Source organism: Genypterus blacodes, unplaced genomic scaffold (genome assembly GCF_046128005.1).
Source record: "Genypterus blacodes isolate CSIRO-AG114 ecotype Tasmania unplaced genomic scaffold, CSIRO-AGI_Gbla_v1 ptg000033l_1, whole genome shotgun sequence".
NCBI lineage: Eukaryota > Metazoa > Chordata > Actinopteri > Ophidiiformes > Ophidiidae > Genypterus > Genypterus blacodes.
In genome coordinates this window covers 985,137-1,001,065 of record NW_027466846.1, presented here as the reverse complement: position 1 = coordinate 1,001,065, position 15,929 = coordinate 985,137, and the positions used below count along the sequence as shown (strand labels likewise).

Sequence of the window (15,929 nt, the reverse complement as noted above, 5' to 3'; positions counted from 1 at the left end):
ATGGGGGGGAACCTTGCTGTGAGATTCTTCCAGGCCCCCCAAAAGAGTCACCCTCTGCCAGGCACGTAATAAGAGCGTCGCATTGCCTCCTTACCGCCACAGCACACGGCTGAGGCTGACACGAGAGATTAGCGTCTGCACTAACTGTGATCATATGTCATCTTACCGTGACTGGCCTGCTTGTATTTATCAAAACTGAAGGGTTTATTCAGCGATGATTCTGACCTTGAAAGAAAAAGCTATTGTGCCATGAGGGAAGACATTGATGTGTCTATAATCACTTTGCCGTGGCGAAGTCTTTGTTAGGCTGCCGTCATAAAGTGTGCTCGCGTTTAAGCACACCAGCTGACGAAGCTTCTTTGATCATCGTCAGCTTTGCTCTTAAAAGAAGCCCAGCCCGTCACCAACTACTCTGCCGCTCTCCCTTTGATCTGTTCATTTCTTATCTTCCATTTACATACGCCAAAGCGTGAAAAGAGTCGATCGGAGGCTCCTCGGAAGCACTAACTGTGTGTCCCAAAATGTTCTTGCTTTTATTGTTGTTGTTGTTGTTGGTAGAACATATGTCAGTCAGCCTCATGATCGTTGTACTGAAACTTTTTAGACAAACCAGGAGAGAGTGAGAGCTGCTCCTTCTGAATGATTTAGATTGGAATGTCAAAAAGCTACTGACCAGGGGAAACTGAACATACCGGTGTGTTCCAGCCATACACACACTTTTTTTTGTGCCCCACAGCAGTTTACCTTCACTGTAGCTGCACAGTGTAGCCTTTAAAAAAAAAAACATGTCTGAGCTCAAAGGCTTTCAGAGAGTAATACCTCCACCCAGGCCGAAAACTCATCATGATTGTGTCTCCCAATGATGAAAGTTAAGAGATTATTGACAAAACCATGATCAAACAATCAGTTTTACCACGTCTAATTCCAAAGATACTCACTTAATCTATCTGTAAATATAGCGCCACCATCAGGTCGACTGAAGTGGTGAGCTTACATGTTACACCAAGTATCTCATGAATAAATTATGTCAAATGTATCCAACATTAGACATCATTTATTCATCAGATACAGAAGTAAGAGCCACACCCACTCAACTTTGGCAGCCAATTATAACAAACGGTTAGAAACTGAAATAATTTCCGTCTGTCTGGGCACCAACATTGTGCTTGTAAACTTTTCTGACAGTTGATGCAAAATTGTAGGAGAAATCACAAAAAAAGTTTTGGAAAAAAATCAAAATGGAGGAAAAACTTGTAAGGCTTAAATGATGATTTGATGGATCAAAGGAATGAAGGGATTAAAGAATTCTGATTGTATGATTTACGGTTCAAATGGGTAATTGCAGCGCCACCATCTGGCCAAATTGTCCCAAAACCAAACTTAACCTGCTTTGGTGGCGGTACCAATCCTGCAGGACAGTGAGTCTATTCATGAACGCCACGGTTGCTCCTGCATGACCATAAAGCGCCTGATCAGATTCCGTCTCATGGCGATTCCATTTTCCTACTGGTGTGTTGGCACCCAGCGTTCTCCTCCACGTTCAACCGTCTGGAGGAAAATGATCGCGCGGAGGCTTCAGCACTCAACGGTAATCAACAGCAACACATTAATGCGGCAGATGGTGCTGACTGCACAAGTAAATTAGACCCCGTTGCGGTCGTTCACAAAACACACACGCGCGTCTGTCGTGTTGTGCCGCCACATAAGGGCGTTACCTTTGACCCCCGTTTTGTTCTCGTGTATATCACGTATATTCTCAAATGGAAGGGTTTTTTTTTTTCTCCCAGTGCATATATTGTTATTCTTAATCGTGTAATGAGTATTCATAGGCTAATCTGACACACACACAGCTGCTTTCGCCAGCTTTTGGTCTCTCTTCCCCTTTTCTCTTTTGAGTGGAATTGTATGCAAATCCCTTCTTTCCTGAGGAATTATAAGTAGGAGTGGTGATGAGTTCTGCTCCAAGGTGTCACCTCGGAGAGAGCGAGGGGATTTGCTTGCAGGGAATGTAATATTGCAATCTTGCCAGAGAGGGGCAGTGTTGAGCCACCAAGGACTGAAGGATATACGTCTGTATGTAAAGAGAGTAATGGTCACTGTTACCCGTGGCAACATTGATTAAGACGGGATGCAGTTTGAACAGTGACTCTTTTGATGATTGCACGGTGAATATTCCTCCCCACATGTTCAGCAGAGCGAGGTTTGCGTAGGCTGCAGGCATCTTAAGAGCCGCGACTGCTGGCATGTTGTCGGTCTGACAGCCGTGCAGTCTGGAGTGCAGCTCAGCAGGCAGACGGGGAAACTCCCTGTAGGAATTAGTAACAAGTTGCATGTCCAAAAGTAATACACTGGTGAAATCTGATTAGAGTGTCAGTGATACACTGTCAAATTTTGATCCACTTACCTCGGCAATATATCAGTGAGCCTGAACAAGTATGTTTTGTGGAAGTGCAGTACATCCCATCAGACGTATTCACCGGTGATTTCACGGCAGATTGTGTTACAATCGAGGGAGAACACCTCTGCGTTGGATTCCTGTCACCTGCCGTCTGTTTTTGCACCTTCTGCTGCAGTCTAAAGCTTTCGTGTATATAATGCTGACCCCTTCATCTGAGATCGGATGTATTTTCTGTAGAAAACTGTGTTGAACTTGAGCTTGAGTGCTGCACTGGTTGCTTGGTTTGTGATCTGTCCTTTATGTCAGTACAATGATCAGTGTATTGTTTTGTACATTCAGCGCAAAACAAGAACATTGACAATCTAAAATGTATAAAGCAGATTTCTGACTGTGTTATTTCCCGTTCCCCCTCCCTCACAGATCGCCTTCTCCCAGCACAGTAACTTCATGGATCTGGTGCAGTTCTTTGTCACGTTCTTCAGGTGAGCAAGCATCAACACCCACTTATATGCGTGTCATCACCATTTTCCCCCCTCACTGTTCCACACCGCAGATGTGCGATATTCTTTAAATTGGAGCGATGCATCACCAGAGCCGCTATCCTGCGATGCTCAGCTGCCATTTCAGTGATGAATCGCATCCGGCATACTGCTTTATAGGAGCTAGTTATCTCTCAACACACACATCAAACACACACACACACACACAAGCACATTACTTCACTTCCTCTGACTCACATAAGTAACGAATGTAGACAGTGTCAAACTCATCTGACTAGTCTTTTGAGTTTTGTCATTGCAACATGCACAGAAAGTACACACATCACGCCATTGTTCACACGCTTGTCTTTGAGGTGTGAATGTACTTGAGGGGCCACTAGGTGGCAGATCAGAGACGAATCATACCTGCTTTCCTTGAGAGGTTCCAATCCCAACACAAACAAACATGGCAACGCTGGAGGATGTGACTATAATAGGGATGCTGGAATCATGGCAGCAGTAGTTTCCACCTCCGTCTGTGTCTGCTGCTGTGTCTCCTGCCTGTCACGTCTTCTTCTTTCCTTTGCCTCCAAAGTTCTCCTGCCGCTGTGATACACTCAGGTTCTGCACCTAGTGAAAGTGTTTTACACAAAGAATAACAAGGATACACACGACATCACAGATGTATATTATGTGCCCTTCAAGGTAAAGTTTGTTGTAAGGAAGAATGCCTGGCAGTGCTGCATACTTTGTCTAGTTGACGAAAACAATTTGCACGTACATGCACACATGTGTGTGGGTTTGTGTTGAAATGCAATGAATCCCTTGGCTGCTATCCACTTGTACAGGAACTGCTATAATGTGTTATTGATTTAAAACTGAGAAGGACCAAGAATAAGTTTCAAAAGTGTGCCCGTGCGTGTGTGTGTGTATGTGTGTGCGCGTGTGTGTGTGTGTGTAAACCAAAGGAGATGGTAGGACTGTTCCGGTTTGTGTGCTTCCCGCTGTGCCCTGATAAATGGCCGCCTGCTCTGCGTCCTGCTGCTTTTTATTGATCTTTGCTGCCATGTGAAGGCAAATAGCTTTGATAGAGCTCATTTGGAACCTTCTCTTACGCTTCTTCCGACCAAACTTTGTGTTGTTTTTTTCTGCTGGAGGATGATTAGTTCACCTTTCTCAGTGGGGTTTTTGAATTAAAGGCTGGAAAGATCTTATGTTGTATGAAACTGATCCCTTGCATACAGATGCACAAACATTACCTCATGATGCAGGAGTGTTTATGCACACACACACACACACACACACACACACACACACACACACACACACACACACACACACACACACACACACAGAGTTAGCATTAGAACATTTGCATGTCAGCGTTTGAAACATTCGACCCACTCTGGCGCACTGTAGCATCCACAAACACAACAACACTCTCACTTTCCTCCGCACACACACACGTCTCCCTCCCTCCTCCTCTGCTTTCATCCCTTGCTTTTGCTCTCCCCCTGCAGTTCTCTTTTCATTTCCCCATCCTTCCATCTCCTCTTTCATCTCTCTTCATCTCCCATCTCTTCTTTCCTCTGCTCCCTCTGCCTTGTGTTTGTCTCTTGCTTCCCTCCCCTCTCTCTCCGTCTCCCTTGTTCCATCCTCTCTTCCTTTCCCTTTTTTCCCTCCGTCTTGATCTTAATCCCTCAGCTCAGTATTTCTTTATGTGTGTGTGCGCACTCTGCTTGCCACTGATCCAGCACAGATGAATTGAAGGCTAAAGTTAGCGAGCTGATATCCTTGTCCCCGTTTACTTCAAGTAGTTCAGGTGCCGCATTGTTTGTATGGGAGAAGAGGAACGCTAATTAATATGGAAATTTTTTCCTCTTCTTCTCCTCAACTCCTTATTCTACTCTGTCTCCAGTCGATTCTCCTCTCCTTTCCTCCCTGTGCGGTGCCATTCCCTCTTATTTGCAGTGCCAGCACAGACTTCCACTCGGGCACCGTGAGACAGATTCCCACAGGCAGATGTATTCATGTGTCGGAGTCCGGCTCGTCTGGCTGCGTCTCACCTTCAGCTTATTCGGGGATTAGGCCTGATTGTGCTCTCGCCACCGGCTTTGGGCAATGGCAGACAAAAGCTCCAGATCAGACACGAATCAGCGACGGCTCCTCAGTGCCATCCAAATGTGTCGACTGTTCAGAAACACGATGTGAGAGACTTCCTGTTGCATCGCTGCCGCCGAGGAATTTTCAGCACACTTGAGGGCAATTTGTGAGAATCAAAGATGAACATCTTAATTTATCAGAGTAATAGGTCATTAAAACTAAACCGCAGAGGGATTACAGTTTCAGCAGCGTAGACTCAAGTCCCCTTTTAGAGAAGCATCAGAAACGCAATGGGAGGTTTGTTATAACATCAAACACATTTCAAACACATTAAAGGCTTTTTTATTACCTCAGAAGATTGTTTGTCTTAACATCAAACACATTAAAGGCTTCTCGTTACATCAGAGGATGATACATAAAGTGTGTTTATCAACTTATGATGGGGCATCTGCTAGAACATCCGGCTGATTTAGCTCTTTGCACCTGGTTGACAACGTTTGAAACGTCTCGGTCGTGTCGTTTGCAAACCACAAAGACCTCAAGATTTTATTTCGAAACCCAAACCCTGTGAGTTGTGAACAATACAGCAATCTTTTGAGAGTTGGATGATGCAAACTGGACTTGACCTTGGGCTTTGGCAGTTGAGTCACACATCTGAAAGCAAACATGTCCAGAATGCTCGACTATCCTAACATAAAAATACTACTTTTGAACAACATTGACGTCCTGGAAATAGTACTGCGAGTCTAACTTAAAGTATTGGCTTCCATACATTTCTCTCCCACCAGCTACATACTATATATACAGTGGGATGCGAAAGTTTGGGCACCCTTGTTAATTTTCATGATTTTCCTTTATAAATCATTGGTTGTTAAGATAAAAAAATTCAGTTAAATATATCATATAGGAGACAAACACAGTGATATTTGAGAAGTGAAATGAAGTTTATAGGATTAACAGAAAGTGTGCAATAACTGTTTAAACAAAATTAGGCAGGTGCATAAATTTGGGCACCACAAAAAAAAATTTACTCAATATTTAGTAGATCCTCCTTTTGCAGAAATAACAGCCTCTAAACGCTTCCTATAGCTGCTAATGAGAGTCTGGATTCTGGTTGAAGGTATTTTGGACCATTCTTCTTTACAAAACATCTCTAGTTCATCAGGTTTGATGGTTTCCGAGCATGGACAGCTCTCTTTAAGACACACCACAGATTTTCAATAATATTCAGGTCTGGGGACTGAGATGGCCATTCCAGAACGTTGTACTTGTTCCTCTGCATGAATGCCTTAGTAGATTTTGAGCAGTGTTTAGGGTCGTTGTCTTGTTGAAAGATCCAGCCCCGGCGCAGCTTCAGCTTTGTCACTGATTCCTGGACATTGGTCTCCAGAATCTGCTGATATTGAGTGGAATCCATGCGTCCCTCAACTTTAACAAGATTCCCAGTCCCTGCACTGGCCACACAGCCCCACAGCATAATGGAACCACCACCAAATTTTACTGTAGGTAGCAGGTGTTTTTCTTGGAATGCTGTGTTCTTTTTCCTCCATGCATAACGCCCCCTTGTTATGCCCAAATAACTCAATTTTAGTTTCATGAGTCCACAGCACCTTATTCCAAAATGAAGCTGGCTTGTCCAAATGTGCTTTAGCATACCTCAAGCGGCTCTGTTTGTGATGTGGGCGGAGAAAAGGCTTCCTCTGCATCACTCTCGCATACAGCATCTCCTTGTGTAAAGTGCGCCTAATAGTTGAACGATGCACAATGACTCCATCTGCAGCAAGATGATGTTGTAGGTCTTTGGTGCTGGTCTGTGGGTTGACTCTGACTGTTCTCACCATTCTTCGCTTCTGTTTATCCGAGATTTTTCTTGGTCTGCCACTTCGAGCCTTAACTTCAACTGTGCCTGTGGTCTTCCATTTCCTCAATATGTTCTTAACTGTGGAAACAGACAGCTGAAATCTCTGAGACAGCTTTCTGTATTCTTCCCCTAAACCATGATGGTGAACAATCTTTGTTTTCAGGTCATTTGAGAGTTGTTTTGAGCCTCCCATGTTGCTACTCTTCAGAGAAGATTCAAAGAGGAGGGAAACTTACAATTGCCTTAAATAACCTTACACCTTAAACCTTAAATACTCTTTCTCATAATTGGATTCACCTGTGTATGGAGGTCAAGGGTCACTGAGCTTACCAAACCAATTTTGAGTTCCAATAATTCATTCTAAAGGTTTTGAAATCAATAAAATGACAACAGTGCCCAAATTTATGCACCTGCCTAATTTTGTTTAAACAATTATTGCACACTTTCTGTAAATCCTATAAACTTCATTTCACTTCTCAAATATCACTGTGTTTGTCTCCTATATGATATATTTAACTGAATTTTTTTATCTTAACAACCAATGATTTATAAAGGAAAATCATGAAAATTAACAAGGGTGCCCAAACTTTCGCACCCCACTGTATTTGATTTATGCTTTTTAAACAGTTTTCTCCTATTTGAGGACCGGGACTTCATTTATAAAAGTTGCATCTGTGTATGTCTTGGAGGATCCGTAGTACCTGTGTATGCTTAAACTACTATGTTGGAGTTTCACAGCGGCCAGGCAACATATCTGATTGCATAATCCTGGGAAAAGGATGAGGTCAAGGCGCGATGGTAAAACTGTGGCAGAGCTTCTCCAGCCTGCAGTGGGATTCGCAGGGTTTGAGTGTGTTTGATTTGGGCCGGTGCTTGCTTGTTTGTTTCCCCCTCCCCTTTTGTTTCAAACTTCAGAATAATAAAACAATCTCAACTATCGTTCTAGAACACTGACTACACGTCATCTTGCTGCGTTTGCCAGGAGGAGAAGTGGGCTTAACCTTCTAATAGTCAGCATTGCACTCAGAACTGCTGTCCCAGAAAATTGCACTTCCCACGAGAGCGTCCCCCTCCCCCGCCACGTCCACGCCTTTCGGACAGCTAATATTAAAACAACATCGGCTGGTACCCCTGCCTGCCTGCCTGCGGTGCGCTGGCGCTTTCAGTGGGCGGTGGACCCCGGGAACACACCGGCGCACCGCTCTGCCTCAGTAAAACACCGACACAGCTACACACCTAGGTACACAGAGGCACCGTTTACTACAAAATAATTGCAGCAAAGAGTAATGATCATAAATTTTGCAGCCGTGAGCTGGTGTGAATCACCAGCAGGCAGCCTGCATCGCCCCTGAAAAATGTCACACTTCGCCAGATGAATTATTCAAATTTAAAGCCGACACTGAAAGTCATAATTCACATTGCTTTTGCAGCCCGTTATCACAGTTTTGTATTCAGAATGGTAAGTAATTTATATGGCTTTGCCTGCTGCAGAGAGGGGGCATTTCATTGAGGCGGTGGCATTCCGATGATGGGGTGGAGGCAGCAGGTTTTTCCAGCCTTGGACATGTGGGGTAGGACAATACCAATGAGTCACACACACTTAGGTCACATTTATCCCAGCCAGAGAGGGAATCTCTCATGGAATTGCCTCCCCCGAGGTTTCTTCCTTTTGTTCCTTATCCATTTAGGTTTTTTCTGGAGTTTGTCCTCGTCTTCCTCGAGGGCTTTGGGCTCAGTTGGGAATTTTCCTCATGTTTTGGCTCTGTAAAGCCCTTTGAGACATTGTATGTGATATTGGGCTTTACAAATAAACTGATTTGACTTGACGACAGGGGGAATCTGATTTTGTGACACAGATGAGATCAGTGTGGACGCAAAAATCTACACTACACTAGCACGTAAAGTTGGCGTTCACCACGAACCCACCAATATGAAATGGACGAGCCCCCAAATATGTTAGTACTTCTATCTGTGACCACATATCTGGGATTTTTTTTGGCCGATTTTTTTCTTTTTACGAATCGGACTTCAGTGCAAAGACGTTCATCCCTCATGTCATCGTTCAGGCTCAGTATTGACAAGAAAATGGGGAAAGACAAGAGCAACCAGTCGAAAGACGGCGAAGTCCAACACCTTATAAGCACCAATTCAGTCCAACCGTTGAATGTATTGTAATCACACACAGTCATTTCCTTAACTGTTAATTCAAACAAACAACAACAACAATGTGAGGCGTTTTTGTTACCACACGCGACGTCGTTGGACGGTTCGGGCCAGACGTCTGCTCACACTGATGACATGAGAGTCACTTGCGAGGATGAAGGTGAACTAAAGAACCGGATTTGAGCAAAATCTCAGAATGGAGTATTGCACCTTGTCTCGCAATGGAAGCTGTAATGTCTGACTCACGTACATCAGAGTGAGGTTGAGCTCTGACTGCAGGCTGCATTCCTTCTGCATCTGATGCCTTTTTTCTCCACTGCAAAATCCTTCAATGACGCACGTTATATTTATTTGCACATTTGTTTTTATATGATGGGGTATAATTATGATTTTTTAACGCACTAACTACCGCCCCGAGCAGCGACTGAAAAGCTGCTGCTACCACCATCTGACCCCCGACCAGCACTGTAACTACCCAGCCACAAACGCGCCGACGCATCAAATTCAAAAGCCGACGCGGTCATGGTGCAGCACCCGAGCGTGGGCTGGCGCGTTTGTCTCATCAGTGCCCTTTTCCTCGACTGCTTGGTTTCTCTCCTGAGTCAGTTTGTGCATTTTAACCATCAGTGTTCCTCCTCTCTTCCTCCCACCATCACCGTGAGCCTTCACTTCCTTCCTCCCCCACCCCCCCCGGGCCGCGGTGCTCCTCATCCTCTACTTGACTGTCTGTCCGTCGGCTCAGAACCTCTGTGTTTGTCCAGATGCTGTCCAATACTCGGGCTACAAAACGGCAATAACAACTTATTATAAATGAAGCTTAAGCCATCTAGAATACACAAAAGCTAAGGCTGTGTCTCTCAGTAGTGTGTTTGTGAAAATGTTGTTGAATACCCAATTCTAAATTAGCAATATCTCATGAGACAGAACAAAGGTGCTGCCTGTTGCCAAGCAATGCACAAACCCAATGCCTGAGTGTGTTGCTGAATGGCAACAATGCAACAAACTGTGTTAAGTTCTATTAAATGCACAATTATACTGTGGCGTAATACAAACGCTGAAATCACCGTCATCACAGTGCTGAGCCTAATCCACAATCATTCCCAACTTGTCCAATCGCGGGACTCATCACATTTACGTCTGACCCCTAACGCAGCAGCATTTCAGAGTGTTTACATGACAATTTGGCCAAGTTAAAGGTTAGTCAAGTGTGTTAAAGATAACTAGCTAAGGGTTTGTCCGCTTAAAGACAGTGATGTTTTTCATCGTGGTTATGGGCTGAATACTGTAAGTAGCCCACCAAACCAAATTGTTAGGCTTAAAATTCTAATTATAAGTAAACTGGTGTTGGAATTGGTGTGCTCACGTTAGAATTAAAGAGATTAGAATTAAATTAGATTTAGCCTTTTGCAAATTTCTGACACCATCAAAATTGTAACGCGTTGCTTTGAAGCCTTTGGTAGAAAGAACGCTGAACTCGCTGTTATGTTGAATCAACAACCGAAGATTGCATGGCGGGTTTCTCACTCATTATTAATTTTCGTCTTCTGTTTTGTTGATGTAGTGCTGAAGTGAACAGCTAACGAGGATTTTGCTGTATAGGTACTGTTACCATAGTTTTGGTAGTTTATCAGTAACACAGGAGCAGGTGTACAAAATACGTTGGTATAAGCATACACACACACACACACACACACGCACACGCACACGCACACACGAACACACACACACACACACACACGTTGCCATATTTGAAGGTCTGATCTGTCATGAGTAGTCCGTGGCACTGAGGCAACCTGGCAGCCATTCTGACATAATGTGGCAGCAGGGAGCACCCTGAGCCACACAAAACACATTATTCTGTTGTTCCTATCCCACACACACACACACACACACATACACGCACGCTCTACACATGAAAGCTGAAAACCGCTAGATCTTATTGAATTATGGAAACTATGCTCACAGTGTAAAACAACTGTGCTATGTACAGTACATAGCACAGAGAGAGAGACACAATACCTCCTCTCCTGACAGGCTGAGAGTGTGTAAGGGTCCAAGTGTTGGTGTCGGTTCAATATAATCAATTCAGAATGTCAATTTAAACTGCAGCCCATTTACTAACGACAGATCATTCTCAATTATTTCCCTGCGGTATTTCGGCCTGAGCGACTTCATTATCGAGCAAAGAGCTTTCAGGTCTTCAGATTGGGAAAGAAATTCCCTGCGCTGCCCAGCTGAATCCAAACCGGCTCCCTTACTGACCGCGATATTTGCCGAAGAGCGCACAGGCACCAGTTTCCTCCCCTTCACTCCCGTGTTTGTACACACACGTCAGTCGGCGTGAGCGTCAGCAGCAGGGGTGCTGACAGCTGAGCAGAGCCTCTGAACACATGCATGCTTTTATCTATTATAAAGCTGTTATGCAAAAGAATTCAACCCCAAAACCGAACATTTCCATCATTGAAACGGGATTGTGTCTTTGTCAGGGTGAGCTGGGCGCCATGCAGAAACAGTGTTCAGCAAAAAGGTCCAGGTACGAATCCCGTGCTGGCTCTGTGTTCTGTGTCGACTTTGCGTGTTCTCCCGGTGTCTGGGTGGGTTTCATACAGGTGGTCTGCCTCCCACCATCAAAACACCGGTTAGGTTATTTCCTCCTGCCATTGCCTTAAACCAAGGCACCAGGCTGTCGACCTGGAGTTGCATTTTAGCATTCTTTTGAACCCGTGCCGTACATAAACATACTTTTGTCAGGTCTCTTTACAGATTGATTACACCTCCTTTTAGATTATACATACTCTCTCTGTCTCTGTCTCTCTCTCTCTCTTTGTCTCTGTCTCTCTACCTCCCCTGAGATCCCTGAGAAAGAGAGAGTGGTCTACGTGTTGTTGTAAGGGGCCTCCCCAGGCTCTCAGCAGGGGCTTTCTGCTCTTTTCACCTTTTTCAAACTTCCCAGTCCTGTGTGCTTCTCTCTCTCTCTCTCTCGCTCTCACTCTCGCTCTTTCGGCTTCCTCTTCTTCTCCATCTTCATCCTAGCGCCTGCTGTTGGCTCACTGCCTGTCTCTCCCCCCTCCTGTCAGTGTTTGCTTTTTTTCTCCTATTTTCTCTTTCCTTCCTTTTCTCTTTGCAACCCTCTCCAGCCTCTCTCTCTCTCTGTGCCTCTTTTGCTGCAACTCTGCCTGCCGCTTGCTCCGTCTCTGTCCTCCCTCGCTTTATCACTCTCTTTTTTGCCTCTGACCTCATTGTCAGGTCATCAGCATGGAGGCGGAAAGTGAAGATGGGAAAGATGGAGTGCAACCACCTCACGGCTAAACTCTCTCCTGATAGGCCCACGAGGAACTGAAAGCAGCTCTGCGTCTGATTAATAATAAATGAGTCAGATCAGTCACTTTGACTCAGTGCCGGTGCTATCTGCACCTTCTCCTCCTCTTCCTCACCTGTAATGAGTAGGGAGGAGAGGATGAAAACGTGAACAGGGGCTGCAAGGCGTTCCTGAGAAGTCCCCAGTGGGAAGCGTCGTCTTTTATAGTTCCTTTTCTGTCTGTCCGATCAGCACCGGCTCCAGCCTCCGTGTCCAATTTCTTCCTCGCCAGCTCGGATGGCATCCATCATCTGATAAGACTCCTGCTGTGAGATTGAGATTCTGAAGATTCAAATGTCTACGCTTGCAGACAAAAACAAAGAGCAGCATTGGCTTTGAAGTGCTCAGCTTCGCCAAGATCCATCGCATGTTCATCTAGAATTTTCATAGGACTCCTTCATCACAGCAATGTTCTGTATGCAAGAGATGGTTGTAGTTCCTGTTGCCCCAGAAAGTCAATTTTCCAGATGATGCCGTTTCAAATCGCATTTATTGATTTTTACAGGGAAGTGCTCTTTGTAGAAGGCATCAATGTTATGACTAGCAATCCAAATTTTGAGTGTTATCTTTGTTAACGCTGCATTTGTTGCAAATCCTTGTTATTTTGTGGACATCTTAATTTTCAGCCATTTTCATTTTTGTCTCAAGGCACATTACAGTCACTTACAAATTATTAATGACTGTAAACTTGTTAAGTACTTGTTACGTATAAGTACAGTCACAGTACACAGTCGCTTTCTAATCTGTTATTGGTCTAATGTGGCTGATCTTGGTTGTTGTGGAAGTGCGGCAGTAAACACTGAGGGAACCTTTAGTTCCTTACAGTTCTTGCATTTCAGTTTCTGGCTGGTTTGGTTCTTGTGACACTGGAGAGTAGAGTCACATGTCCTCTTTCAGTTCTTCCTTTTGTTCAGAGCGCCTAATATCTTTCTGGATGCCATTAAGAATGAATGGATTAGAGGCACACGTTTAACTTTTTAGAGGATTTCTGCAACTTTATTACCAATCACTATGTAAATCCCCTGCTTTCCCTGATGAGACACCAATGAAACTCCTGTTTAATTTCATCTCAGACTCAAACTTTGAGCAATTTACTTTTCATTACCCCAGAGAGCTCGTGATCTTCACTCAGGCTTTGGTGACCTTGTTTACTGTAAACGACGGTGAAATATTCTGAGGTCGGAGCAGCAAAGGCAACTTGGATAGGGAAGTAAAAATCTGTTCCTTTTTGGCAAAACTGAAAGCAGTGCGCCTCCACCACCACCCACAGTGCTGCAGGGTTGAGTGAAGGCCAGAACAGGGGCTCTGAACAACTGCTGATTACTTACCAAAAGTGTGTGTTTCAGTCGACAACCTTATTAAATGCTGTTTGGCTGACGGGCAGTTTTAATTTCTCACCTTCTCTTAAAACACCAGAAGCACGAACAGGCAGTTTGGTGGATTAGTATTCAGCCGGCAGTGGACAGTGGAGCCGCTGTGCCGGTGTTGGTGTTTGCCCCGTGGCTGTTGTGTAGCTGCTGGGTCAGCCAGTGACACGTCTGCGCTCACCTCTGTACCCTCCGCAGCTCATGGTTATAAAACACACCGTCAGTTTGTCTCTGTAATCTGCCATTAAATCAGACGGCTTCCATCATTGCTAACCTTGCGTAAGCAGGAGCGCTTTTTTGGACACTCGGGCACCATTCACTGATGCACTCCCGACTTTTGAGCCGCGGCACAGCAGCAATTTTCTACTCGTGGCCACTGAGCAGCTCAAGCAGAGAAATTGGGTTTTTAAGTGTCTTGCTCATGAACACATTGAAAGTGGAAGAGGGGAGGTGATTCTGTTTTCTTGCTCATGTTTTTTCCCCAACTTGGCTTCAAGGCACCAAAACACCAGGTGCATATTTGTTTCCATATCTCCCTCCTTCTCCGTCTGCTTTTTGTTGACGTGTGCACTTCTGACTCACTTGCCTGAAACAGCGTCTGTGAATTTCTGGTAAAGTATCAAGGCCCTTCAGGAGAGCTACTTTACATGGATAACGACATCAGTGCAAACATAAATTGAACATGCAAATTCATTGTTATTCACTGTGCATTGATTGGCCAAGGAAAGGAACATAAATCACTTGGATCGTATAATTACGTAATCACGTATGGTTGAATCCCTCCCTCAGTGGGTCGCTCCCACCGAATAAACCCTCCACACGGGGTCCAACATGAAGGACACCAGGAAAAGTCACTTATCTTTGCCGTAAATACCAGTAAACTTGATCTTGGCTTACAGAAATCAGCTTGCGATACTTCTCATACTGCAAATGGGGCGAGCTAAATTCCAGACCCCCATCATCCATCGCTTCCTAACTGCACATCAACAGCAGATCAGACTGAATTTCTGCTTGACTTTGGCAGTTGATCGCGGGTCGTAACCGCTTGTCATTGACAAAGCGTTTGCTTGCTTTGACCTAGTTTAAAATGTAACGCTCTGGTTTCTCAATTGGAAGAAGAAACGGATCTACCTGCAAATAGCTATCATTAACTTATTTACAGCAACACGTTTTCAAGACTTGCAGCTTTCTAATGAGCGGTGATTTCACATTATGAGAAAACATTTTGTCTGACTTGCCTCAATACTAACCTAAATAAATCCCTTTGGTTGAGAATGTGTTCACTCTTGGAGCTCCTTCAAGATTTCAAAAGCATCATTCTTGACTGAGACGTGTTGACTAATTGATGTCAGACTTATCAGGTTTGACTTTATAACAGAGCAGATAAATGTTGTTGTTTGTGATGGTTAGGTGTAAAATGGCTTTGTTAATGCAGAAATCAATCCAAATGAGGTCGTGTCTAGCTGTCTGAAGCCCTCTCAGATAGGGAGTAGTGTGTTAGTCTTTGCCTTGTCAGTTCTCGCCATGTAGATGTGGAAGAAAATGTTTTATTTATTGGAGTTGCTACATATCACTTCCTTCATTTCCTTCTATCCCCTGTGACTCCCCTGTGCCCGCCTTCCATCTGAAACCAGAGAAGTGAAGATGTGACGAGCTGAAGTAACTGAAAGCAAAGCCCAATCTCCACAAACGACTTCAACTCACAGCAATTTCTCTTCAATTCAATATTAGGTTTCAATATAAGAATACTCGCACAGGATCAGCTGTTCCACGGTTCTGCGCTCACCTGGGATTCCTTTACTTAAGACTCAACCTCAGATTCCCACCTTTGCACTCGTCATCCAAAGGTATTAACAATAACAAAGTATCTGTGTGATGAAAGCAGATTTGGCAGAATTCAGCAGCACCGCCGGCGACTTGTGCTTCTGTTTGAAATGTAACATGAGCTAAATCAGAGGATGATTCTTGATGACGTGTGTTGTTCTTGGTTTTAGTTCACAGTGCAGAGCCTCAGGTGTTTAGTCAGCAAGGTGACCAAAGTCAACAAACCACATCACAGTTTTCCCACTGATCATATATGAGCGCCCCTGCAGCCATTTTGCATCCGACACCCGGTTGAAAACCTACAGCAGACCTTTTTTGTGTCGTATTTACTTTACATCATGCCATTACATCATGACTTGAATGGTCTACTTTGTCA

At 44.4% G+C, this 15,929-nt stretch overlaps 1 protein-coding gene across 2 annotated transcripts in view; it reads left to right on the top strand.

Annotated features, from left to right (window-relative positions):
- atrn (attractin) overlaps nt 1-15,929 on the top strand; it is a 111,497-nt gene that overhangs the window by 52,161 nt on the left and 43,407 nt on the right. For both annotated transcript variants that reach the window (XM_076146640.1, XM_076146639.1), the window contains exon 25: nt 2,819-2,880. In XM_076146640.1, coding sequence (XP_076002755.1) covers nt 2,819-2,880 — 62 coding nt within the window. The remainder of the gene's footprint in view (nt 1-2,818; nt 2,881-15,929) is intronic.